The 27,713-nt window shown below is 44.5% G+C and overlaps 1 protein-coding gene across 1 annotated transcript in view; it reads right to left on the bottom strand.

Annotated features, from left to right (window-relative positions):
- Nucleotides 1–5,778: 5,778 nt before the first annotated feature.
- The window catches only part of LOC138515666 (interleukin-12 subunit beta-like), a 51,850-nt gene continuing 29,915 nt past the window's right edge, over nucleotides 5,779–27,713 (bottom strand). The window contains exons 5-7 of the mRNA XM_069630347.1: nucleotides 24,925–25,076; nucleotides 16,903–17,021; nucleotides 5,779–6,183 (exon numbers count right to left, since the gene is read on the bottom strand). Coding sequence (XP_069486448.1) covers nucleotides 6,129–6,183; nucleotides 16,903–17,021; nucleotides 24,925–25,076 — 326 coding nt within the window. The 3' untranslated portion in view covers nucleotides 5,779–6,128. The remainder of the gene's footprint in view (nucleotides 6,184–16,902; nucleotides 17,022–24,924; nucleotides 25,077–27,713) is intronic.

Here is a 27,713-nt window from a genome sequence, read left to right as displayed (position 1 = left end):
ACAGGATAAATCCATGTACATCTCTCGCTCGTCCTCGGCTCGCAGGCCGGTATTACACTACAATCACGTCAGAGTGACTTCACAACCTGGGCCCTTCTCCAGAAAACTTTTCGCTCCACAATTGGGTATCGAGTATCTTTTCACCTACAGTGGACACTATACATGTTATTCTACTGGCCCTCGCATGTCAGGTGGCTGGCCTGATCCTTCCCCTAGTCACTATCTATAACAATGTTGCAGTATGGGGGTCTTACCCACCCCTAAGATACTAAACTATGGTTGGGTAGAGCTGACGTCCCCAGGCCTGGGATCAGCAAAGGTTCTCAGCTCTCTGTGTACCTTTTCAAGATAATAGGAAGGACTATGTGTCTGCATTGTAACTTGTGTGTACCACCTTAGTCTATGAGAGTGCTCTCATGCTTGGTGCAACACTTGTCTCACATTGTGGCATATTTGTTGCGGTCTTATGTCTGGTAGCTTGAGACCAGCTCTCTTTCCCACCACTGGTCGCTGTCCATTGTCTGCTTCGGCCGTGTCACGTGTTCAGAGACCACGGCTTTGAGCGGTGCAGCTCTGAAATATGAGGAATTATTTGCATTTACTGCAGCTGGTGCCTTTGTCGTCCGGAGATTGGAATATCATCCACATCTCCTGGCCTTGGCTGCGGGTCTAGTTTCACACGTCTTGCTCTCTGTCCAGCCTGAATCAGCACAGCTCCTCCCTTGCTCAGAGGCCTAAAGCCTGCTGTACTTTTCCTAAACCATTATAATGCGGCTTCTACTGTGTCCATGCTATACACCATTCCCATAGGTTAATCACACGTGGTTCTTTCAGGTCCCATAGGTGCTCCTGCAGTTCCATGGGGTTATACGCATGTACGCATCTGCTAGCTTTGCTCATGATCTCCTGCTTCTTGCGGTGTCTGTGTTTGGCTAGAGGCAAAATAATAAAAGCAATGATAGTATTTATATGTGTCTGTCCTCTAACTATAGAACTATACGCTCGTGTTCATCATGTGTTCGAGTGAATGTTTGTGTCCCAAAGTGCAGATGGCACATGTGCTTCATGTCTAACGCTGCTATTTGGTGGTGTCTCTAAAGACGTCAACAACATGACTCCTTGGTGCTTTAGTCGAGACTGTCAATGGAGGTGTCTTTGATCACAGCCTGCGGCTCTTCATCCAATCGTACCGCACCTGGTCTATAGGGCTGGTTGAGGGGGTATGGTTGGCTGAGTGGGTGTCTGACATTCTTGTCAATCATGGGACCACTGGGAATCGGGCCTAAATAGAGTGGGTGGGTTGTAGGCTTCCCCATCCCTCTCCAGCATTTATTCAAATGACCAGGTGCACTGGAAAGGTGCATAGTATACACACCATGCATGCATAAGTATCAAGCTTCAGGAATAGGAGCACCACCTTGGCAGATAGTGTGAGGAGTGCACTGCAATGCTGGGGCTGGGTGCTACATCGCAGGCCCCTTGGAAAGAGCTCAAGGCAGAGTGAAGTGAATGGCACAGCCTAGAGGCCCTGACAATAGTGTCCCGCTGCCTGTCCCACATCTACCACCGAGAGTGGTGAAATTCAGCAGGTGCAATATGGAGAAAGGGGAATGGTCCAGACACCCTGTCATCTGTGTCTGGCCAACCAACGTCATGCGGCCCTGACATCCACCACCAAGAAGTAGTGCAACAGGCCAGTGAGGGTTGCAGCTCTGCAAGAGTTCTTCTGCACCCTTCTGTACCACAGCAATAAAGTGACACTCCTGCCTGCGGAAGCGTGACCAAGAAAAGAGGGGTTAGTCACATGCTGTCATCCAATGCCCTGTCAACATCACGTGGCACAGCTTAGATGCCCTGCTAGAAGCGTCTCGCTGCCTGCCCAAAACTCAAGGGACTAAGCCCTGCTACGGGTTTGTTAACTGTACCATCAACGGACCTGGACCCATGGTACTAAACATCCTGAACGGACACTGAAGCAAAGTGAACTGGTCTCCGACAATCCTGCAGGTGCTTGGAGAAGACGCAGTAAACATGGGTTTATATGCTGTGAGCCTGCATCCCAATGATGTGCTTAAAGTGGTCCCAGTTACATGGATGTACAGCTCTGCTCCTGTAGTTTGTAGGCATGCTGTAAATGGTGCCAGCAGCAGCTGAATGGCCTCATTCAGTGGTGGAAGTCTGCATACATCTGTCCTATAAAAACCCCAAACCGTAATCCCATTGAGAGCAATCCCTTTTGCCTACAAGTCTATCTGTTATGTGTCCCTGTTCTTGTCATTGAAAACCGATTTTCCCAGTCCAAGCAAAACCCCTTCCCTGAGCAAAACCCCTTCCCTGAGCTGCCTGTCATTGTAAACCGCAGTGTAAAACGAATTTCATTTGCCACCGTATTTACCTTCTGCATTTGCTTGTCATTTAAAACTGGTGTTCCTATTTTGAGCTATACCCCTTCTCTGCGCTGCTTGGCATTGTAAATCCAGTGTAAAACGAATTTTCATTTGCCCATGTATGTTTCCCTTTTGCATTGCTTTCTCCCCAAATCGATTTTCCTGTGTTATTTCTATTGTTACCCTGGTGTGATGATTAGTAGCTTCCCTATCTCCTCAAGTGTAAGCAACACAAAGGTCCTTTCATTCTGTCCCCTAGCTGTAGTGACTAATAATCAAAATCCCATTCTGCCGTTTTGCTCCAAAAAACGGTTTTCACTTTATTTGCTGGTCTCCCATCTTGGGGTGGTGGACTTTACCCCAAATCCAATTTTCTCTCTCTATCCCTATGCCTTGCCACTGCCTTCCATTCAAAGGAATCAAGTTAGCTAATGTTTCGGGGGTGAGTGTTGCAGCGGGGAGTGCTAAAACGTTGGTGTTATCTCTTTCTAAAATTGCTCTTTTTCTGTGTTGCCCTTAAAGATTGTGAGAATTGTAACAGGCTATCTTAGCCTAATTGTTTTGTAGAGATGAGTGCAATTGTGTACCACAGCATTAGTGGCTGTAAAATAGTTTTTTATTTTCCGTTTTCATTGAATAATAAATTAATAAATATCTTATTGTATGTATATATGTATGTATGTATGTATTTATACATGTATAGCGCCGGTAGTCCGCATGCATCAGGGCGCTTTGGACAGTACAAACACATAAAGTGAGATATTGAGTCGCACCCATTCCTGGTCCTGGCCTAACATAATACCTGAGGGCTGCATTTCTTATTGAAAGTTGTGAGTCTTAAGACGTTTCCTGAAAGCCAGATGATTATTTTCTGTTCTCAAGGCCTCAGGCAAGTTGTTCCATTGTTGTGGGGCCAGGACCACAAAGGACCTGTCCAGGCCAGTTTTCAATCTGAATTTGGGAACGACCAGAAGGCCCTTACCTTCCGATCGCAGACATCTGTGAGGAGCATATGGAACTATGCTTTTCTTTAGATAACCTGGGGCTTTGCCATATAGGCACTTGAGCACTAGAGTGAGAGTTTTGAATGTTATCCGCTCCTCAATGTTGAGCCAATGAAGGGCTATTCTTTGTCTTGTTGCATGGTCCCTTCTTTTCAGATTTTTAACTAGCCTTACTGCATCATTTTGAATGACTTGGCATTTAGCCAAATCTTTGACCGTGGCCCCAATCAATAAAGCATTCCCATAGTTCAGCCTTGACAGAATAATGGCTCTGGCTATTGTAGCCAGATTGTTTTCGTTCAGAAAAGGCTTTATGGCTTTTATGAGTCTTAAGTCGTAAGCCGTGTTCTTTTGAAGGTAATTGGTCAGTGCCTTAGAGTTAACCACTGAGTTAACCATCATACCCAGGGTTTTGACTTGGTATTGATACACACCGGCCTGATTCCCGGTCCATTGTGACATGGGGTGTTTGTGGAGGCTGGGTGCGAGACGGGTAGGAGGCCTACTCAAGAAAAAGAATCTGTGGTTTATTAAAAATAAAAAGCTTTGGTAATGAAACCCATATTGTCCTTCCACCTGAGTTTGACAGTGCTAAATTAGTGACAAGTAAAAAATAAATAAGAAAATGTGCTTTCTTGCTTTCATTCATTGTCGGGGAAGGAGTCCCTGGCTGGAGTGTGCCCTATGATAAAACTGCACGTATTTATTATATTTTCAACAGTGCTGACAGTAACCACACTCCCACAACCCCCCTCTTTTTCCAAACATGGATCACAGAGCGAATACATATCTCGAAACTAAATATTTTCTGAATGTTGTATTTCCGTTTCCTGAGTGTGAAGAAACATTTTCTGTTGCTTCTCTATCTGACGCTGAAATCAGAGTGATCGGAATGTAAACACTGACTTTAGCTATTGACTTTAGCTATTGACTTTAGCTATTGACTTTAGCTATTGACTTTAGCTATTGACTACACGCAAGCATTCTTGTGGGTCAAGGAATCGACATTGACTTCCATATGATCATTAGACGTATGTGGCGGGTCGGGTTGTGTGGTGGCGCGCTCGTTTAGAGCGAGGTTACAAGTATGAGACAATATGAAGACAGGTATCTGGACTATAAATGCAATCGTCTCTATACAGGGTCATGGTCAAAGAAGCACTGGCTGTTCCATCAGACAGAAAACCAAGATATTGCGAAATTTAGAGAAAACTGGTTTGAAATCAGAGATAAGTAACGATAAAAGTTGATGAACCTCTTATACACAATCGGTTTTCCTTACAAAACCGCACAGAATAAAAAGCATGTGTTAAACAAACAGACATTTTAATAAATATTCTTCATGTAGTAATGCCCACATTTCTGTATGTCTAACAAGACATAATCAGCTCATCAGTTCACGACGAAGATGCAATATTTCATGAAATAAAAATACACAATCAGAGGCAGAGTGTTGTCACTCATTTCGTTCACAACTATGTATGTTCTGAGGTGTATTTTAACTATTCCTAAGTGAAAAATAGTTGAGAGGTGCCAAACTAGGTGTCAGTCTTTATTAACAGGATGCACCAGATGATTGGAGTTTCGGACCACACGCTGCACACTGATTGGCTAAAATGTCCCACAGTCACAAATGTGGCTACCAGTTACACTTCCTTACTCAGTCTTAAAAGCAGTTGCCATTTTAAAATCCTATATTCGGGTTCTAGCAAAATGGCTTTGTAAAATGAGGCTTTTGCATTTGTACAGAGAATCCCAGCCTGAGCCCTAGCCTGTTACATTTGAATTCAGGGAAAGATTAGGGGAGGTGCAGATCCATTGTTTAACAGAAAGTAATGGGTTTGACGTTGCAAGGGCAGGTACTCAGCAGAAGTATATTTTTGCATTTTTCATTATAAGATGTTTGTTGTATGTGCATTCTACATACATTTTCTGTTATAGACTGCACACCGCTAGTGAGAAACTAGTAATGTTCATAAAGTAACAGTCTTGCATTGTGGGTGGGCATTAGCTTAATGTTCAGTTTTCAATTTATTTTTCAAAATTGAGAGGAGCATTTTAGGGAAAGGCATGCCTATTTTTACTAGAGTAACACAACCGCCCAGTGTGCATGGCCAGCGAGCAGCTACCGGGCTCTCTTGGACAAATTGCCAAGGTGGAGGTATGCCAGGGTCTAAGCGCCTGTCTGACATCCTCCCAAGAAGACAGTCTATAGCTGAGAGCACTAACCATGGCTATTTGGAAGGCAATTGATTAATTAAAACCTTATACACTTTATAAAATACAATATCAAAATTTACAATATCAAAATCACAAGATTACAATATTACAAAATTCATACAATTTCTATTACATATCTTTACAAACCATTCTTCCATACAATCTAAACACCGAGAATATTATTTAAAAAAAACACACAAAAACCGATGGTGTATATGAGATCAGACACAGCTAACTTTGTGGCAAGGAGGGGCACCGTCTATAGGATCCTAGCTAGTGTTCTCAGGCCTAGCAGGCTGTATTTGCTTGTGATAAAATGTGTGTCATAGGGGGAATTTGGTCAATTATTGACAACAGCTTCCAGCACATGTGCCTTGGGTAGATTTTATTCAGGGAAATGCACAGTCTTGTGAAACTTCATTTGGAGCTAAGCAGATACAAACACAGTGTGTCTTCAGACTATGGGATAGGACAGAACCAAGCAAAAGATGACTTCATTAAAGTAAGGCGCTGATTCTCATCTTCCCATCACCGGATATGATTGCCGGGAAGTTGTCCTGTCACTTAGACTGCTGTAGAAAGAAACAATAGCAGAGAGGTTTAGTAAATCACACAGGCCAGTGTCAATCCCACAAGTTACACAATCTCAAGTGATCACAAACTCCAGGACACACCATTCATGGGCAATCCAGTACCGGGTACTAGTTCACAGATGGTTAATCAGCAGAACTTCTGTGACCTCACATCAAGCCCATGCATTCATATTTTGGACAACTAAATCACTCTTCAAAGAGAAAGGGTCTGTTCTTACAGCTTAGAGAGATGTCATGAACCACAAGGCAGTGTAAATATGGGTATTGGTAATTTTTTTTTTTTGGGGTGTCAGTTTTAAAGCGGGAAGATAGCAAATAGAGTGCAATTGAGAAGGAAAACTGGTTACCCCTACCTTATGACCCTGTGATTCAGTAGAGAATGGAACTTTTAAATACTGTATTTCATTTCAGTGTTATATACATCCAAGCACACTTTTATGTTGAGTCACAATTTATTAAGATCATTTTTCTAAAAAAATATATAGAGACACATCATATTAAAATAACATTTGACACATTTGTACATTTAAGTATTCATTAAGAATAGTGCTGTGGGGTTAGTGAGGTATGTGATGTTTAATCTCTTGGCACATACAATTTCTGGTACTGCTCAACTAATACATCCTTCCTTGTCTAATTCAGAGTGAAGGGCTAAACAAGACCTTTCCCTGTCTTTATTCTCCACTGGGAAGCTGAAAAACCAGTTTACAGGCTTTCCGCTGTAGCCTGGGAGTAGTCGACATATGTTTCAGCCCCTATGTGCGATGACGTTATCCCTAACACTTTCACACTTTATTGTTGGGCCTTCTTCAGGACGAGGATTTACTGATGCTGTAGCACGATTTGAGAACCCACGTAAATGCTTTCTGTACACAAGCACTGAAATACAAGGAGATATATTTTTTAAATCATTAATGTTGTGCAACTGGAGTTTGGTTCATTGATCTTATCTATTTCATTACGGTTCCACATACTAACCTTAATTGTAATCACTGGGGAAACGGGCAGCATGTTCAGAGATATTCTCTTTATCTGAGAACTGGACTGGAAGTAGCTCCACAGTCTTTATTTCTATATTGAGTAAAATTAAGTTTGGTGATATATCCAGACTATACACTGCCTACCACGAAAAAATGAAACATGTTCTACCCAACGAAAGACAGACTCCGACAGCTGGGGCTTAAGTTTATGTTGGTGTCCCGGGCAAAATTGAAGTTGCTCTGTTAATGGAAATCCTCATTTTTTGAAGGTTCAGAAGAAGCAAATAAATCGTGGACAATAACGGACTGCTGACACCTCCCGTGGAGGGCAACAAGGAACAACTGAAAGATTGAACTGGGCTCTACTTATGGGGATATAAACCTCTGCATATTGCCCATTCTGCTGGTCGCCCATGGGGTCATTGGCTTTATCTAGCGCATTGTTTCGAATTAGTTCTCAGGAGCTCTGTGCTTAAACTCACAGTCAGGAATCTGGTGAACAACAGCTCAGAGGGTGAACAGCCACTTCAATACTTTGTTCCCCATGTTGCTGGTCACCCCACCTGCTGACTTCCGAAATAGCTTTGCACTGGAAGTGCAGGATGGCTGGAATGGTGACTTACCGTTAAGATTATTGGTCACTCTTATTGTTCTGGTTTGTTCTTTGTGTTTGTTTGGTTTATATTAGAGCTATGTAGCTACACATGTGCGAAGAAGCAGGTGCTACTGGTGGCTGGGAGAGGGCAGCGGGAGGTGGGCTAGACTCGAAGACGGAATTCCAGAGTAGATTTGTGTGGGGATTAGTGTGGGGACTAATCTATGTCGAGTTGAAAATATGTGGGTATGGAATGAGGGACTGAATGGGGGAAGGTAGATCCTCATGTGAAATGGCAACACTTAGGGTTGTGACGTGGAACATCAAGGGAATGAACGCTTATCTGAGACAGATCAGGATTGGCTCCTATTTGCGTAGGAAGAAGATTGGTATAGCTCTCCTCTAAGAAACAAAACTGTTAGGGCATGAACTGGACAGGATTGTCACCATATGGGGTGAGGTGGGATACTGCTCTCATTACTCAGCATATGGGGAGTTTTGGCGTGGATTTCTGGTTCGGTCCCCTTTATATTGCTCAAGTTTTTGTCGGGTGAACTGGGCACACTGCTGCTCGTACATGGTTATATTGAACATATGGGATTATGCATTATTAATTTGTATTCTCCTAATCATGCAGCACCTGACTTTTTTCATTTGCTATTTGGTAGATTGACAACTTGCAGGGTGACCTTTTGGATTTTGGGGGGTCATTTTAATTGTATGTTGGACCTCAAGTTAGGCAGGTCAGACTTTAAATATGAGAATCCCTTTGCAGCTGCTAAAACCCTTCTACCTTTGCTGGGGGACCTCTCACTGGTGGATGTGCGGAGAGCCATCAACGAGGACAGTAGGTGTTATTCAAATTACTCAGCCCCACATAAAGTTCACACCCGGATTGATTACATGGTCTTCGGACGGGAACATTTGGATGTGTTCACAGAGGCAGTATATGTGGGTAGATCAATCTCTGATCCTTCCTGCTGATTGAAACTTGGAACCCAAGGGGGGTGATGCCCCCGGTACCAACATGGCCTATGCCGGTGGAGACCTTGTCAGATGACTGCTTTAGAGGGCACTTGGACACTATAACAGAATTTCTTGACAAGAATGTAGGGAGCATAGGTAGGTGGGGGTGCATGTGGGAGGCATTTAAAGTGGTGGTGAGGGGTGAGACCATTGCTAATGCTGGTGGTATTCAGTAATCCTTACTGACAGAGTTAGGAAAGCTGGAGGGCAACATACAGAGTTTGGAAGAGAATGAGGCTCCTGATGAGTCTAGTTAGGCAGATCTGGTGACTCTTAGGCAGCAATGCACTGCCGCATTGGCACAACTGAGGAAATTTGGCTATGGTGTGTATGTGTCCAGAATGCATGGTGAGGGAGACAAATCTGGTAGATTGCTGACGTAGCTCTGAAGGAATGAACGACCAAGACACACTATAAGACAGGCGCAGGAAAGAGCCGGAGTGAGCAGATATAGCTGGACCCCGGCAGAATAGTAGTTGGGTGTTTATCCCCAGCCAGAGAAGGTGGTAAAAGTAATGGACCTAGTCTGTGTATTAGCTTAACGTAGAATAACCATGTCATTGGAGAAAAATGCTGGTCCACTGTACACATTGGTGATGGAGATATGAAGGAATGGTCTGCTGCAGAGTCTGTGGAATTATATAGGACCCTGAAAAGGCACAGTAGGGAACCTACAGCAAATATGCAGGCTTAGAATGTTTTTCTGCAGGCGATGTGCAGTAATTCAGATGACAGACCATCCTGAATGTAATATGATGACAGTACAATTGTTTGAGTGATATTATGTACGACCGAGACCGAAATGGTCCCCACATGTCGGCCCTGGCATGGAAGGCTATTTGTTATGACTCCACCAGCCCGTGCTTTACCCAATGTAGTCTTAAATATCTGTGAACATGCTCAGAGGAGCTCTTTCAGTACTGGGTTGCACCTTGGAGATGCTGCGAGAGAGGAGTTGAGGCAAGACATGCAGTGTCCTGCAGAGGAGAGAGTATGAGAGGGTTGAGATGTGTTACGATCGTTAACCAGGAAGTCAGCAGAATCAAAGCTGGACACATGGCATACCAACGTGAAGAAAAAGAAAGAAGTGGAGAATGGTGACGTGGCCATGGCAAGACTGGGGTGGACCAGAGGTCCAAGTAACTATGCTGCAACCGTCCTGGCACGACTGGATCGAGACAAGCTAAGACCCGAGACACCGGATCCCTGTGGGTGAGAGAGGCTGGCCAGAGAGGCACAACGAGCGGAGAGGAGAGAGACAGGAGAAAGAGCAAAAAACAGCAGATCGGTAAGCAGAGAAGCCGATCCTCACTGAACAAAAACCCTGGTGACATTAGCCCTAAGAAGAACGGAAGGCAATAGGGATAAGAGGAGACTCGAGGGAGTGAGTGACAACCAGTGTTATTGGAACACAGATATTCATCACTGTGAAGAGAGAGGAAACATAACAAGAGTTAATGAGAGTCATTACTGGAATGCTCATACTTGTCACAGTCGGGAGAGAGCAAACATAACAAGAGTAAATGAGAATCATTACTGGGATGCTCATACGCGTCACAGTCGAGAGAGAGCAAGCATAACAAGGGTAAATGAGAATCATTACTGGGATGCTCATACTCGTCACAGTCAAGATAGAGCAAGCATAACAAGAGTGAATGAGAATCATTACTGGGATGCTCATACTCGTCACAGTCGAGATAGACCAAGCATAACAAGAGTGAATGAGAATCATTACTGGGATGCTCATACTCGTCACAGTCGAGAGAGAGCAAACATAACAAGGGTAAATGAGAATCATTACTGGGATGCTCATACTCGTCACAGTCGAGAGAGAGCAAACATAACAAGGGTAAATGAGAATCATTACTGGGATGCTCATACTCGTCACAGTCGAGAGAGAGCAAACATAACAAGGGTAAATGAGAATCATAACTGGGATGCTCATACTCGTCACAGTCGAGAGAGAGCAAACATAACAAGAGTAAATGAGAATCATAACTGGAATGCTCATACTCGTCACAGTCGAGAGAGAGCAAACATAACAAGGGTAAATTAGAATCATTACTGGGATGCTCATACTCGTCACAGTCAAGATAGAGCAAGCATAATAAGAGTGAATGAGAATCATTACTGGGATGCTCATACTCATAGCATCCAAGAGAGAGATATATCACACTCCACACTTCCACGCGTCCCACCAGAAATCCTCATATTCACAGCCTCATCATCAAACTCCAAAAAGCTGGTGGGGTGAGTTTTCCTGTCCGAGCCTCTAAGCTTTGGAATTCCTTGCCTACACCTATCAGAACAGAGCCTTCTTTCCTAACCTTTAAGAACAAAACCAAATCCTGGCTGCTCCTGCAGAATGTATGAAACACCATTCCCAAGGTATGGCTCTGACTTGTAATATACTGTAACTCTGTATATATCTTCTGTATTGTGTTGTAAATATTTTCTACATTGTATGTATGGTAACTGCTCCCAAGAAGATGCGCCCGGTTGCCCGAGGGTCTGGCTGCGCTTTACCAATAAAATAAATTACAAATTACAAATAACAAGAGTAAGTGAGAACCATTGTTGGACTCCTCATACTCATATACTCATCATAGTCCAGAAGAACATGTTGTACATTCAATAAAGAGAAGTGAAATAAAGATTCATACCAGGAAGACCAAAGTGAGGTAAAAGAACTGGTTATCAACAGGAAACCTGAGAACGAGTTGTAACTCAAAAAAAGAGATCCAGATAAAGTACTTAAGAAAGAAAAGAAAATATTAAAGAAAATAGGAACTATCCATGAAGTAATCATGGATAGTTCCTATTTTCTCAGATGAGTTTACCAGGGGAGGAAAAAAGGATCAATGCCTATTGGAATAGATCAGAGAAGAATCAAAAGTCTAAGACCACAAACAATGAGCTGTATGAACTGATAAAAGAAATGACCAGAGACTATCTGAACATTGTATATTGAGACATGCTTGAAAGAGAAGTCAAGAAACCTCAGAGGAGGGAGACATTCTCCTGATTTTGAGTTGGTACAAATACTGGTAGGGTTAGATAGGTTAGAATCGGACATATTTCATTCATAGACAATCACTATGACTGATGAGCACCTTAACTAGTTTGATAGGTAGGAATGTCTTGTAGAATAGGGAAAGATAGGCAATAGTCTTTTCTTTTAATAAAATTCACCAGTGAAATCTCGGATAAGAGGCTGTGTCCTTTTTCTGACCTTCCACATATAGTGTCAGGAATGGGATGCTAAAGTCCTGAAATAGAGACCACCCACAACTTTACTATTACATTGCCACACCTATTGACAACCTTCCTCCGAAAGGTTTGTTAGTGATAAAAAACCTTAGCAGAAAGTCAAAACCAAACCATGATTAACCCTACTCCCCAAAATGTGCAGTTACTGTACGATTCAGAGATTTAAGAATAATCTGAAGATAAAATCGACATTAGTGAAAAGTCAGTCAGACAAGTAGGAAGAAGCTGAAAGTGAGGATTCTCAAAGTTCACAGTCAGAGGGTGAACCTAGTCCTGACATGAGCACCCTAGAGGTCCACCTGGATCGGTTGGTGACCCATAAGATCCAGGTTGACCAATGTTTCCAGGACAGATTAGACCAAGCAAAAACAGGTACACAACACTAAATTGTTCCCCAGGGGTATAACAACCATATGAAGGAGAGAATTTAGTCAACTTCTTTATACATTTTGAAATGCTGCCAAGGCAATTTAATTGAGACGAAGGGGTAAAAACGTGTTTCTTGGCCTCTTCATTAAAAGGTAAGTTTATGGGCTCCTATCAGACCATTAATCCACAAGGAACCACTCCATTCTCCGTATTAAAAAGGACGCTGTTTGAAAGAGAAGGACAGACAGAGAGTTTCTATCGACTGAAATTCCGAGAGATCAGACTTATAAATAATGAGATCCCATCACAATTGGCAGCTTGAGTTCAAAAAACCCTCTCCCAGTGGGTGGGGAGAAAAACTCTGGAAGAAGTAGTCGAAAAATGATCTCTAGAGCAATTCATTCAAGCTCTACCTCCCTCCTTACAATTAAGTAACCTCCAACAATGAAAGCCCTCATTTGAAACAACCGCTGAAGTCGGCCAAGCTCATCCAGAGGCAACCAAATATTTATGATATATCACCAAAAAATGTTGAGGAAGGCTGAGTCTACCTTCAGGGTACTTTCTCTGGGGGGGGGGGCATCATAGGATCCCTATATCTACCCTGTACCAGAGTCATGAGGATGGAGGTATACAGCTTGCATGGCTCGAACCTTATTACTTAGGTGTGGGCTTTCTGGGGCATTATTCAATTGACGCTTGCAAGTGTCGGCATATGCAGATTCAAGTGGACCCCGGCTGAACGCTTGCCTGGAGTTTATGGTAGACCCGATAAAGTAAGACATGTAATTGAACTTATGGCTCTGTCATGTCACCTTGCAAAAAGGAGAATTGCGATTGCTTCGAAACAGGTGGGTGGGCCATAACCATTTACTATGGCTGAAGGACATGTGGCGGTGGAGCACTGCTGAGACTTAGTGTGGCACAGAGTAATAAAGGTGGGCCTTAGAGAATGTACTACCAATATATAGGCCTAGAAGGTGCTCCTTTTAGTCATGTTTGCCCCATCTAACGACAAACCTCCATGAATGTCGAGATCCTTTCTTCAGCTGCTACTGATAGACAAAGATGGTGTGGTTGCTCCCCCTTCCTAAATGGTGTCCCGAGTCTGTGAATATGGTGGAGCATTGGTGGGACCTGGCCCTGTCTTTTTATGTCCACTGGGTGGAATGACTCCCTGGGGAACTCTGGTTCACTCTCAAAACACCAATGTAACACTGTATTTGTCAGAGTGAGGCTCAGTTTGTTTGTCTGTTGGTTTTGTTGCAGTTCAATCTATAACTTTTTTTTTGTACTGTAAGGATGCTCATATGCCAAGATTTTAATATAAATACCACCAAACCTCAAGCGAGAGCTAACACAACAAGAGTGAATGAGAATCATTACTGGAATGCTCATACTCGTCACAGTCGAGGGAGAGAAAATAACAAGAGTGAAGGAGGATCATTACTGGAATGCTCATACTCGTCACAGTCGAGAGAGAGCAAACATAACAAGAGTGAATGAGAATCATTACTGGAATGCTCATACTCGTCACATTCGAAAGAGACAATAAAACAAGAGAACATGAGAACCATTGTTGGACTGCTCATACTCGTCATAGTCTAGAAGAACGTGTTGTAGATTCAATACAAAGAAAAGTCAAAGATTTGTTCGGGGAACAATCCCATTCATAAAGATTCATATCAGGATGGCCGAAGTGAGGTAAAAGAACCGGTTATCAACCAGAAACTGGAGAACAAGTTGGAACTCCTAAAAAGAGATCCAGATAAAGTACAAAAGAAAGAAAATGAAATATTCAAGAAAATGGGAAATAGCCCAGAAGGAAAAGATTATACTCGGATACGTTTATCAGGGGAGGAAAACAGGATCATTCACCTATAGGAAAAGATCAGAGAAGAATCAAAAATCTAAGACAACAATCAATGAGCTGTATGAACTGATAAAAGAAATGACCAGAGACTATCTGAACATTAAATATTGAGACATGCTCGAAAGAGAAGTCAAGAAACCTCAGGAGAAGAGAGACATTCTCCTGATTTCACGTTGGTACAAATAGTGGTAGTGTTAGATAAATTGGCGTTGGACGGTGGACAGATTTCATTTATAGACATTCACTGATGACTGATGAGCACCTTAACTAGTTTTGATAGGTAGGGATGCCTTGTAGAATAGGGAAAGATAGGCTTTATACTTTTCCTGTAATGAAAATCACCAATGAAACATCTAATGACAGTCTGTGTCCTTCTTCTGACCTACCACAGTATTTTCTTTTAATTTTATTTTTATTTGTTGTATTTGTATAGAGCACAACAGCCCATAGGCATCGCGGCACTGTTACAGAAGTTAGTCAGTTTGCTTAGTTACAAGGGTGCATACATGCAGCATAAACACTGACAGTAATACAAGACATAGGGCCTCATTACGAGTTTGGAGGTAGCCATGAAGCTATTAGCTCCGTGGCTGCCTCCAAACCGGCCTCCTTTACCGGGTTCCTGCAACAGGGACTTACCGGGTTACTCCGACATAGGAGGACCCGGTAAATTCTCCTTGCAGGAACCCATCCCCATTCCCATTGAGCCCCTATAGGGCTCAATGGGAATGGGGAGGGAGGAAATAACGGGCAGATTGCATCTGGCACGTTATTACCTCCCTCTTCCCCTCGCGGGACCCGGAAAGGACGCCTTGTTTTACCAGGTGTCTGATCCTGGGCCGCGCGAAGGGAACATCCTGATCAGCCCTGATGGAATGAAGGGGGCTGGTCCTGTACCGGCCCCCTTCATTCCGTGAGCGCAAGCCTCATAATGAGGCCCATAGTGTGCACGTTAGTCAAACAACCATGTTTTGAGGGCATTGCGGAAGCATGGTGTGTGTACCCATATCCGTCTTCCCACCACACCAAGCACATGATGAGGACTTAGTGGCAAATGCCACTCCGTGCAGCATACAGGCTTAGTGGCTGTAAATGGTCCTGACAATCTTGGAATTCATACCCCCTAGAGTATTGCAATAGCATCACCCCTTCCCAGGTGGGTAAACCCCATGAATTCAAGACTACTTGCCTGGAAAGTGGTTTCCTTCTTTTTACATCACCTCCAGATACCAGATTCCCATTTTATACTTAATTATAATTTCTATTGATTTTCATTATTTATAATAAGAAAATGTATATTATTATTTTTGATAACATCTTTTTATAATTTTCACACCCCCGCGGTGGGGCAGACATGAGCTTTAACGGCCTGCCAGCCCCCAGCTCGTGCTTTGGTAGGCCTGAGCGAAGTGAGGGCCTCAGCTCGGGAAGCAGGCCGTTAAAGCCCATCTATGCCCCTCTCACGCCTGGGCGTGAAAATTAGTCGCACCCCAGGAGTTACTGGGGAGAAGAGAGTTTTCTCTTTTTTTTGTCCAACCAGTGTGCAGCTCAGCACAAGCCCCTCTTCCATTGAAGAAAAGAAAATGGAAATAAATGGCCTCTGCCATCAAAATAGAAAAGGAATTAGGTCCCTTTTAGAATGACGGCAGCCATAACAAACATTTTCCAAAATAGCTGACTTGATCTGAAAAGGGACCTAGTGCCTTTTCTATTTTAATGGCAGCTGTGCGGGCACAGATAAGAGTATCGCGCCCAGGAAAGACAGGTTCTCATTGATCAATGTGTCTTTCCCAGGTGCGAATATCCACAAAGCCATAATCAATTCATAGTATATATTCTCTTATTCTGTTGAAAGTCACAGCTTTCATTATGTCCAAGAACACAAAACCTTCATGTACTGTATTCAACCTATTGCAAGCATGCGCTTAAGTGTTGTGCCCATGGGGCTTCATTTTTTAAATAAACAAAGTATTTCCTACCCTCCCCTAATACAAGTCGGGGGGGTGCGCATGTTCAAGGCCCACAAATCGAATTTTAGTAATATTATGGTCTTGTTACCCTGAGCAGAAGGGCAATATGTATATTTAATCGGTTTCTTTTACTCTTCTTAGAGGGTCAAAAACTGTGTCCTCAAAAAGCTGAATTGCACTTTCAAAAGTAAATCACTGAACATGTCATTTATTTTTCAAATGTCTCATCGTTATGTTCCTCAGTATTACGAGCTAACATCCCTTCTGCATTGAAAATGTCATTCCATCTCTGGAGAAATTAACCTTTGAACTAAGCCTGTGCTACCTAGAGGGGAGCTAAGGGTATTTGAAAGATGCTGTGGGCCTGTATCTATTGTGACTCTGGATTACGGTTCTGTGGGTACTCAAATTGAATTATGTCGGTAAACTCTCTCATACGTCTATTCAGACAGTGACAGCCTCACAAATAACATCTACAAACACAACCATGTCTTATACTGTACAAGAAACACAAGTTATTATTGTTACTTTCAGAAGAGAGTAAAAATATAGCTGATTTCAAAAGAATGCAACAGTTTTAATAATATATTCAATAAATATAGAAATATGTCATACTTCGTTTTCGTCCAGTCGCTCCACTCTGAGTTATAGAACAGGTCACGGCACTTAAGACGGACAGCCTTCACCTTTTTCGTCAGTGTTATTCCATTCCCTCCTTCCACTGGAATGATAATCTGGAATGAGGACAATGAGTCATTGTTAAGGTACTCCCCTTCCCAGTTCTATAGGGCAGAGTATCTCTTGGACCTCCTATGGTCATGCCAAGTGTTGTCAACCCAAAGCAGAAGTAGATTTAGATGCATAAAGCCTTTCCTACAGGGAAATGCACACAATATTATTGATCAGTATTGTGCATAAAGGCTGTCGAGAAGTTTAAAGTATAGTGGAGCAGGTGATATACTCAAATCCAGGCACAAATAGCTGCTCTTTTCTGTCTGTCTAAGCCATGAAACAGAGATGGGACTCATCCTTGCCTCTCCATGACCAGCCACGCTCCATCCCTGCCTATTGGACAACACCAATCAGGGCACTCTCATACCTACAACATATTTACTGCGCATCATGCCAAATCCTACGGCCGGTCAGACATGATATGATATGATATGGCATTTATAATGCGCCTGAACACAAGTGTTTCAAGGTGCGACGTGGCAAGGAAGGGGGAACAGAGGGAAGACAGAGACAACGATCTTACTAGGCCAGGTGACATTGAGATCGCCCCAAGTGCAGGGCAGGGGGCTAAGTGCTAGCCTCTGATATCTATGCGCCGGTTCAAATCCCAGCGGGGTCAACTCAAACATTCGAGGTGGATAAATTGAGTACAACCCTGTGGGGTAATAATTGTCTTCTGTAATTTCAGCACTCTGAGACCTATGGCTGTGCAGCGCTATATAAGAAATACATTAGTATTATTATTATTACTGCACCAACTGTTCTGACTCACTGTTGTGGTGATTATTTTAGTTCATGCTGACCATCGATTCAGGCTACTTCAACGATCCCCTCCACTTCTCGCAAGATGCCACTACTGGTGTTCACCCCACCTCCAGTTGCATCTTTCTGTTCACCTCTACAGCAATAACATTTCATTTTTATTCTCTTCGTCCTTCTTCCACCACTCCCTCGGCAAAGTAATTGACCAACGCATACCAATCCAAAGCCGGATAGCTGAGTGACTCCTCATAGCCAACTTGGCCAAATAGAACTTCATAGACGTCTCCTGATCCCACAAGATCACAGCTCTATCATGCCCCATACCCCCATGGCAAGGAAACTCACCAATCCACAGGAATCCAAAACTCTAATGCTGAGTGACTCCACAATGTCAACCCGACAATGGCCAAATTCATAGACGTCCCCTGATCCCACAAGATCACAGCTCTATCATGCCCCATACCCCCATGGCAAGGAAACTCACCAATCCACAGGAATCCAAAACTCTAATGCTGAGTGACTCCACAATGTCAACCCGACAATGGCCAAATTCATAGACGTCCCCTGATCCCACAAGCTCACAGCTCTATCATGCCCCATACCCCCATGGCAAGGAAACTCACCAATCCACAGGAATCCAAAACTCTAATGCTGAGTGACTCCACATAGTCAACCCGACAATGGCCAAATTCATAGACGTCCCCTGATCCCACAAGCTGACAGCTCTATCATGCCCCATACCCCCATGGCAAGGAAACTGACCAATCCACAGGAATCCAAAACTCTAATGCTGAGTGACTCCACAATGTCAACCCGACAATGGCCAAATTCATAGACGTCCCCTGATCCCACAAGATCACAACTCTATCATGCCCCGTACCCCCATGGCAAGGAAACTCACCAATCCACAGGAATCCAAAACTCTAATGCTGAGTGACTCCACATAGTCAACCCGACAATGGCCAAATTCATAGACGTCCCCTGATCCCACAAGATCACAGCTCTATCATGCCCCATACCCCCATGGCAAGGAAACTCACCAATCCACAGGAATCCAAAACTCTAATGCTGAGTGACTCCACAATGTCAACCCGACAATGGCCAAATTCATAGACGTCCCCTGATCCCACAAGATCACAACTCTATCATGCCCCATACCCCCATGGCAAGGAAACTCACCAATCCACAGGAATCCAAAACTCTAATGCTGAGTGACTCCACATAGTCAACCCGACAATGGCCAAATTCATAGACGTCCCCTGATCCCACAAGATCACAACTCTATCATGCCCCGTACCCCCATGGCAAGGAAACTCACCAATCTACAGGAATCCGAAACTCTAATGCTGAGTGACTCCACATAGTCAACCCGACAATGGCCAAATTCATAGACGTCCCCTGATCCCACAAGATCACAGCTCTATCATGCCCCATACCCCCATGGCAAGGAAACTCACCAATCCACAGGAATCCAAAACTCTAATGCTGAGTGACTCCACAATGTCAACCCGACAATGGCCAAATTCATAGACGTCCCCTGATCCCACAAGATCACAACTCTATCATGCCCCATACCCCCATGGCAAGGAAACTCACCAATCCACAGGAATCCAAAACTCTAATGCTGAGTGACTCCACTTAGTCAAGCCGACAATGGCCAAATTCATAGACGTCCCCTGATCCCACAAGATCACAACTCTATCATGCCCCATACCCCCATGGCAAGGAAACTCACCAATCCACAGGAATCCAAAACTCTAATGCTGAGTGACTCCACAATGTCAACCCGACAATGGCCAAATTCATAGACGTCCCCTGATCCCACAAGATCACAGCTCTATCATGCCCCATACCCCCATGGCAAGGAAACTCACCAATCCACAGGAATCCAAAACTCTAATGCTGAGTGACTCCACAATGTCAACCCGACAATGGCCAAATTCATAGACGTCCCCTGATCCCACAAGATCACAACTCTATCATGCCCCATACCCCCATGGCAAGGAAACTCACCAATCCACAGGAATCCAAAACTCTAATGCTGAGTGACTCCACTTAGTCAACCCGACAATGGCCAAATTCATAGACGTCCCCTGATCCCACAAGCTGACAGCTCTATCATGCCCCATACCCCCATGGCAAGGAAACTCACTAATCCACAGGAATCCAAAACTCTAATGCTGAGTGACTCCACATAGTCAACCCGACAATGGCCAAATTCATAGACGTCCCCTGATCCCACAAGCTCACAGCTCTATCATGCCCCATACCCCCATGGAAAGGAAACTGACCAATCCACAGGAATCCAAAACTCTAATGCTGAGTGACTCCACATAGTCAACCCGACAATGGCCAAATTCATAGACGTCCCCTGATCCCACAAGCTCACAGCTCTATCATGCCCCATACCCCAATGGCAAGGAAACTCACCAATCCACAGGAATCCAAAACTCTAATGCTGAGTGACTCCACATAGTCAACCCGACAATGGCCAAATTCATAGACGTCCCCTGATCCCACAAGCTGACAGCTCTATCATGCCCCATACCCCCATGGCAAGGAAACTGACCAATCCATAGGAATACAAAACTCTAATGCTGAGTGACTCCACATAGTCAACCCGACAATGGCCAAATTCATAGACGTCCCCTGATCCCACAAGCTCACAGCTCTATCATGCCCCATACCCCCATGGCAAGGAAACTCACCAATCCACAGGAATCCAAAACTCTAATGCTGAGTGACTCCACATAGTCAACCCGACAATGGCCAAATTCATAGACGTCCCCTGAACCAACAAGCTCACAACTCTATCATGCCCCATACCCCCATGGCAAGGAAACTCACCAATCCACAGGAATCCGAAACTCTAATGCTGAGTGACTCCACATAGTCAACCCGACAATGGCCAAATTCATAGACGTCCCCTGATCCCACAAGCTCACAGCTCTATCATGCCCCATACCCCCATGGAAAGGAAACTGACCAATCCACAGGAATCCAAAACTCTAATGCTGAGTGACTCCACATAGTCAACCCGACAATGGCCAAATTCATAGACGTCCCCTGATCCCACAAGCTGACAGCTCTATCATGCCCCATACCCCCATGGCAAGGAAACTGACCAATCCACAGGAATCCAAAACTCTAATGCTGAGTGACTCCACATAGTCAACCCGACAATGGCCAAATTCATAGACGTCCCCTGATCCCACAAGCTCACAGCTCTATCATGCCCCATACCCCCATGGCAAGGAAACTCACCAATCCACAGGAATCCGAAACTCTAATGCTGAGTGACTCCACATAGTCAATCCGACAATGGCCAAATTCATAGACGTCCCCTGAACCAACAAGCTCACAACTCTATCATGCCCCATACCCCCATGGCAAGGAAACTCACCAATCCACAGGAATCCGAAACTCTAATGCTGAGTGACTCCACATAGTCAACCCGACAATGGCCAAATTCATAGACGTCCCCTGATCCCACAAGATCACAGCTCTATCATGCCCCATACCCCCATGGCAAGGAAACTCACCAATCCACAGGAATCCAAAACTCTAATGCTGAGTGACTCCACAATGTCAACCCGACAATGGCCAAATTCATAGACGTCCCCTGATCCCACAAGATCACAACTCTATCATGCCCCATACCCCCATGGCAAGGAAACTCACCAATCCACAGGAATCCAAAACTCTAATGCTGAGTGACTCCACATAGTCAACCCGACAATGGCCAAATTCATAGACGTCCCCTGATCCCACAAGATCACAACTCTATCATGCCCCGTACCCCCATGGCAAGGAAACTCACCAATCTACAGGAATCCGAAACTCTAATGCTGAGTGACTCCACATAGTCAACCCGACAATGGCCAAATTCATAGACGTCCCCTGATCCCACAAGATCACAGCTCTATCATGCCCCATACCCCCATGGCAAGGAAACTCACCAATCCACAGGAATCCAAAACTCTAATGCTGAGTGACTCCACAATGTCAACCCGACAATGGCCAAATTCATAGACGTCCCCTGATCCCACAAGATCACAACTCTATCATGCCCCATACCCCCATGGCAAGGAAACTCACCAATCCACAGGAATCCAAAACTCTAATGCTGAGTGACTCCACTTAGTCAAGCCGACAATGGCCAAATTCATAGACGTCCCCTGATCCCACAAGATCACAACTCTATCATGCCCCATACCCCCATGGCAAGGAAACTCACCAATCCACAGGAATCCAAAACTCTAATGCTGAGTGACTCCACAATGTCAACCCGACAATGGCCAAATTCATAGACGTCCCCTGATCCCACAAGATCACAGCTCTATCATGCCCCATACCCCCATGGCAAGGAAACTCACCAATCCACAGGAATCCAAAACTCTAATGCTGAGTGACTCCACAATGTCAACCCGACAATGGCCAAATTCATAGACGTCCCCTGATCCCACAAGATCACAACTCTATCATGCCCCATACCCCCATGGCAAGGAAACTCACCAATCCACAGGAATCCAAAACTCTAATGCTGAGTGACTCCACTTAGTCAACCCGACAATGGCCAAATTCATAGACGTCCCCTGATCCCACAAGCTGACAGCTCTATCATGCCCCATACCCCCATGGCAAGGAAACTCACTAATCCACAGGAATCCAAAACTCTAATGCTGAGTGACTCCACATAGTCAACCCGACAATGGCCAAATTCATAGACGTCCCCTGATCCCACAAGCTCACAGCTCTATCATGCCCCATACCCCCATGGAAAGGAAACTGACCAATCCACAGGAATCCAAAACTCTAATGCTGAGTGACTCCACATAGTCAACCCGACAATGGCCAAATTCATAGACGTCCCCTGATCCCACAAGCTCACAGCTCTATCATGCCCCATACCCCCATGGCAAGGAAACTCACCAATCCACAGGAATCCAAAACTCTAATGCTGAGTGACTCCACATAGTCAACCCGACAATGGCCAAATTCATAGACGTCCCCTGATCCCACAAGCTGACAGCTCTATCATGCCCCATACCCCCATGGCAAGGAAACTGACCAATCCATAGGAATCCAAAACTCTAATGCTGAGTGACTCCACATAGTCAACCCGACAATGGCCAAATTCATAGACGTCCCCTGATCCCACAAGCTCACAGCTCTATCATGCCCCATACCCCCATGGCAAGGAAACTCACCAATCCACAGGAATCCAAAACTCTAATGCTGAGTGACTCCACATAGTCAACCCGACAATGGCCAAATTCATAGACGTCCCCTGAACCAACAAGCTCACAACTCTATCATGCCCCATACCCCCATGGCAAGGAAACTCACCAATCCACAGGAATCCGAAACTCTAATGCTGAGTGACTCCACATAGTCAACCCGACAATGGCCAAATTCATAGACGTCCCCTGATCCCACAAGCTCACAGCTCTATCATGCCCCATACCCCCATGGAAAGGAAACTGACCAATCCACAGGAATCCAAAACTCTAATGCTGAGTGACTCCACATAGTCAACCCGACAATGGCCAAATTCATAGACGTCCCCTGATCCCACAAGCTGACAGCTCTATCATGCCCCATACCCCCATGGCAAGGAAACTGACCAATCAACAGGAATCCAAAACTCTAATGCTGAGTGACTCCACATAGTCAACCCGACAATGGCCAAATTCATAGACGTCCCCTGATCCCACAAGCTCACAGCTCTATCATGCCCCATACCCCCATGGCAAGGAAACTCACCAATCCACAGGAATCCGAAACTCTAATGCTGAGTGACTCCACATAGTCAATCCGACAATGGCCAAATTCATAGACGTCCCCTGATCCCACAAGCTCACAGCTCTATCATGCCCCATACCCCCATGGCAAGGAAACTGACCAATCCACAGGAATCCAAAACTCTAATGCTGAGTGACTCCACATAGTCAACCCAACAATGGCCAAATTCATAGACGTCCCCTGATCCCACAAGCTGACAGCTCTATCATGCCCCATAGCCTCATGACAAGGAAACTGACCAATCCATAGGAATCCAAAAGTGGCTAAATGAGTGACTCCTTTAGTCAACTGAGCCAAGCCAATATTCTCAGACTTCTCCTGGTCCCACAAGCCCATAACTCTATTGAGCACATCTGCTTCCTGCCTGGCATCTCTGTCCTCCACAGGCTCAGAAATTGGGTATTCTCTTCCTTTATCACAGCGACTGCCAACTTGGCCCAGGCCACAATGCACAATATCTACAGGCTTTATCCCACTGTCACGTTCCTCTCGACTAAGACCGAGACCCAAACCGCAGTTGTGATCAGGAATCCAGGGCTAGACATTGAATGGCCAGGAGCTGACTACATGCCCAGGGCTTGCCTATGCATTAAGGTAGACATGATGCATGTGGCTTCTCTATAATGTGCTTATCCAGGATACCCACCTTTCTTATTTACCCAGTCATTGCATGATTCCTCTGCCAGATGAAACATGAGGTACAGGCACCATCCAATAAGGGAGCCAAGAGAGTAGGCTTTACCATAAGGTAAAGCTAGTTTTCCATGCTAGACACCAGTGCCTCTTCTGCAGCCGCAATTTTATTTTCCTTTGCAGTGTCCTCCATACTGCCCCTCAAAGTCCCCCTGCTCCCACCCATCCCACCCTGACCCACTTCCCTACCTAGCATCCTCACCTACCAGCTCCTACTTACCTCCTCAACAGGTTCCTTGCCCGACCGCCATCTCTGGCACAGTCATCATGGACATAGAAAAGAGACACGTTTCAGTGTAAATGGTAGCTATCTTTACAGGCTATGAACGGAGGATAGCACAGGGGCAACGTGCTGGTCTTGGAAGCAAGACCACACAGAGTAACAAAGGTTTGAATCCCAGATCCGTGCTTAGAAACCAAAAGCAGGTATTAAGCACATTATAAAAAAAAAACAATAAAATAAATAAAGTCCTGTGCATTGGTACATATTGCTGAAGTATATCACACACAGTTGACTGTAAAGGATTATTGGGCAGTCAGCCATTACAAAGGTAAATGGTACATCAATAGCGTGTGGAATGGATAATTAAGTGCATATTCGGTGAGTACTAGAAAGTGCAGTGTTACCCCTTCCACACAACGTACCCGGCTTTTGTTGTGGAAGTGCTGCTCAACATGGAAAAGAAGGGGGAAGTAAGAATGCGGTGTCACCCAGGAAGAGGGGTAATTCCAGTTGACTTGAACGGCTCCTTCAGGCAGCTTCAGAACGTTCACATTCTCCGGGCAGCTGGGCTTAACTATAGGGTTGAAACAAAGGGAGAGGGGAGTAGGGGAGTGGCAAGACATTATCATTTAATAGGGTTAAGTCAAAATGGGATCAAGAGCTAGGAACTTCCAAACTAGATCCACTTACTAAGTCAAAATGTGATAATGAGCTAGGAAGTCACCAAACTAGAGCCACATACTAAGTCAAAATGGGATCATGAGATAGGATCTCTCCAAACTAGAGCCACATACTAAGTCAAAATGGGATCATGAGCTAAACACTCTCCAAACTAGATCCACATACTAAGTCAAAATGGGATCATGAGATAGGATCTCTCCAAATTAGAGCCACATTCTAAGTCAAAATGGGATCATGAGCTAGAAAGTCTACAAACTAGAGCCACATTCTAAGTCAAAATGGGATCATGAGCTAGGGACTCTCCAAACTAGATCCACACACTAAGTCAAAATGGGATCATGAGATAGGATCTCTCCAAACTAGAGCCACATTCTAAGTCAAAATGAGATCATGAGCTAGGAACTCTCCAAACTAGATCCACATACTAAGTCAAAATGGGATCATGAGCTAGGAACTCCCCAAACTAGAGCCACATAATAAGTCAAAATCGGACCATGAGCTACAAACATTCCAAGTGAGTGCCAAATTATAAATCAAAATAGGATCATGAGCTATGAACTCTCCAAAATTGAGCCACATACTAAGTCAAAATGGTATCAAGAGCTAGGATCTCACCAAACTAGAGCCACATACTAAGTCAAAATGGGATCATGAACTAGGATTCTCCAAACTAGAACAGCATACTAAGTCAAAATGGGATCATGAGCTATGATCTCTCCAAACTAGAGCCACATACCAAGTCAAAATGGGATCCTAATCTAGGAACTCTCCAAACCAGAGCCAGACACTAAGTCAAATTTGGATCATAAGTTAAGAACTGTCCAAACTAGAAACACAATCATCAAGGCCTTGCTCAAGAACAACTTTCAGGAAAAGATGAGGTTTTGACTGAAGAACATAAACTATAGTCATTAAGACTTAAAGGTCTAAGCATCTACAGATGAAGAAGGCCATTGATATTTCGATAGACTGCACCAACACCTATCTACCTCTATTCTGTCCTCCCTTCTTCTCACGTCTTTTCTATACCTGTCAGCTTCCTTCCTCTGTATCCCAAAAATGAAACCATTGTCTGGATTGCAACTTCCACACATGACCTGTCTCTTCCATTTCTCACTATATATTGAGCGCCAAGAGACCACGCGGGTGGCTATAATGTGTGGCATAAGAACATTTAGCATAACATATACTGCCCTACTCCCTGAAATTAACACATTGTCACCCATTCTGTTATTGCCAACTACCACTTGGCATTTCTCACCAGTAAAATATTGAGAGACTACTTTTCAGGAGGTCATCCCTTTACCTTTCAACTGACAACTCTGCGGTATTCCCCACTTGCGATTAAGCCACCACCCACTGCCATGTTACACATCTAAACCTTCCCACAATGGCGCACAACAAAAGTCTCATGGTCTCCTTTGCCCTCCCTGATGCCACAGCCCCACTTGCCACCAGCTTGACCTCCCCCGGCATCGCTGGCCACATGACTTACTTAATTCCCCTAATGCCTACGTGCTGGAAGCCCCACCAATTCCACGCCCATCAATCAGCAAGTAGGTGTCGCCTACAGGTGTGCCTTGTGTTTGTTACTCTCTTACTTCAAGGCCATCATTCAGATTCTTCTAGTGTTTATTTTCAAATGACATGCAAATTGTGGATTGCCCTGATGTCACTGAACTGGGACTCGAACTGAACATGCAGCCAATGTGTGTGCACAAGGGGCTGGGGAAGCCTCCAAATAGAGCCAGGCGAAGTGGGACCTCGCCTTCTCCGTGGCAACTGTGGTTCTACTGAGACAGCACTACCGCTGCAACATTCATTCATTACTTTCGTCATTTGTATAGCGCATTTCACCATTGGTATGGATACGACGTGTTGTATATTGAATGCCCTAGGGGACCGAAGTCCAAGGTACGGGAAATTTGAGTCGGTGTTAGTAGGCGTGTTGCATTATAGACAATACGAGGCTATGAATGGGTGGCCAAGGTCCTGCTAGCTACCCGTGTCTAATTGGCATGTGGATGGGTGGAGAGGGGTAGTCTATGGAGGTAGTCTAGAAGGGAGTATTGCGAGGGGATAGTTGTTATGTGTTTAGCTAACGGCAATGTATTAGAGGAGGCTTGGATAGGCAGGGTTTTGCAGTGGGAAAAATACCATTTGTTTCCACATTGCCAGCCCAACCATTCCAAAAAAACAGGAGGACTCTGCTTAAGTCAGAAGATATGTTTTAATGCGTCAGTCCTCGGCTGTGCTGGAGCCATGAGACTGGGTTCTAATACAGGCCTCCCAACTTTACCAAATGGTGTGACCCTGGGCAATCAACATGATCGTTTTCATATTTTCCCTCTGTTTCCTCATCTGCCAAATTTGTGAACGCGTTAAAATATTCTAATCTTCAGTACTTCACCATTCAAATACTTTAACTTCAGTAGGGATTAGCTTATGTTTTTTGGTTAGCAGATACAAACCTACACTTTCTCCTGGCAGAAAATGCAGAGTGCCGCTTCCACTACACTCCACAACACAC

Source organism: Ambystoma mexicanum, chromosome 6q (genome assembly GCF_040938575.1).
Source record: "Ambystoma mexicanum isolate Mex_15411 chromosome 6q, UKY_AmexF1_1, whole genome shotgun sequence".
NCBI lineage: Eukaryota > Metazoa > Chordata > Amphibia > Caudata > Ambystomatidae > Ambystoma > Ambystoma mexicanum.
This window is presented reverse-complemented; position numbering and strand designations above follow the sequence as displayed.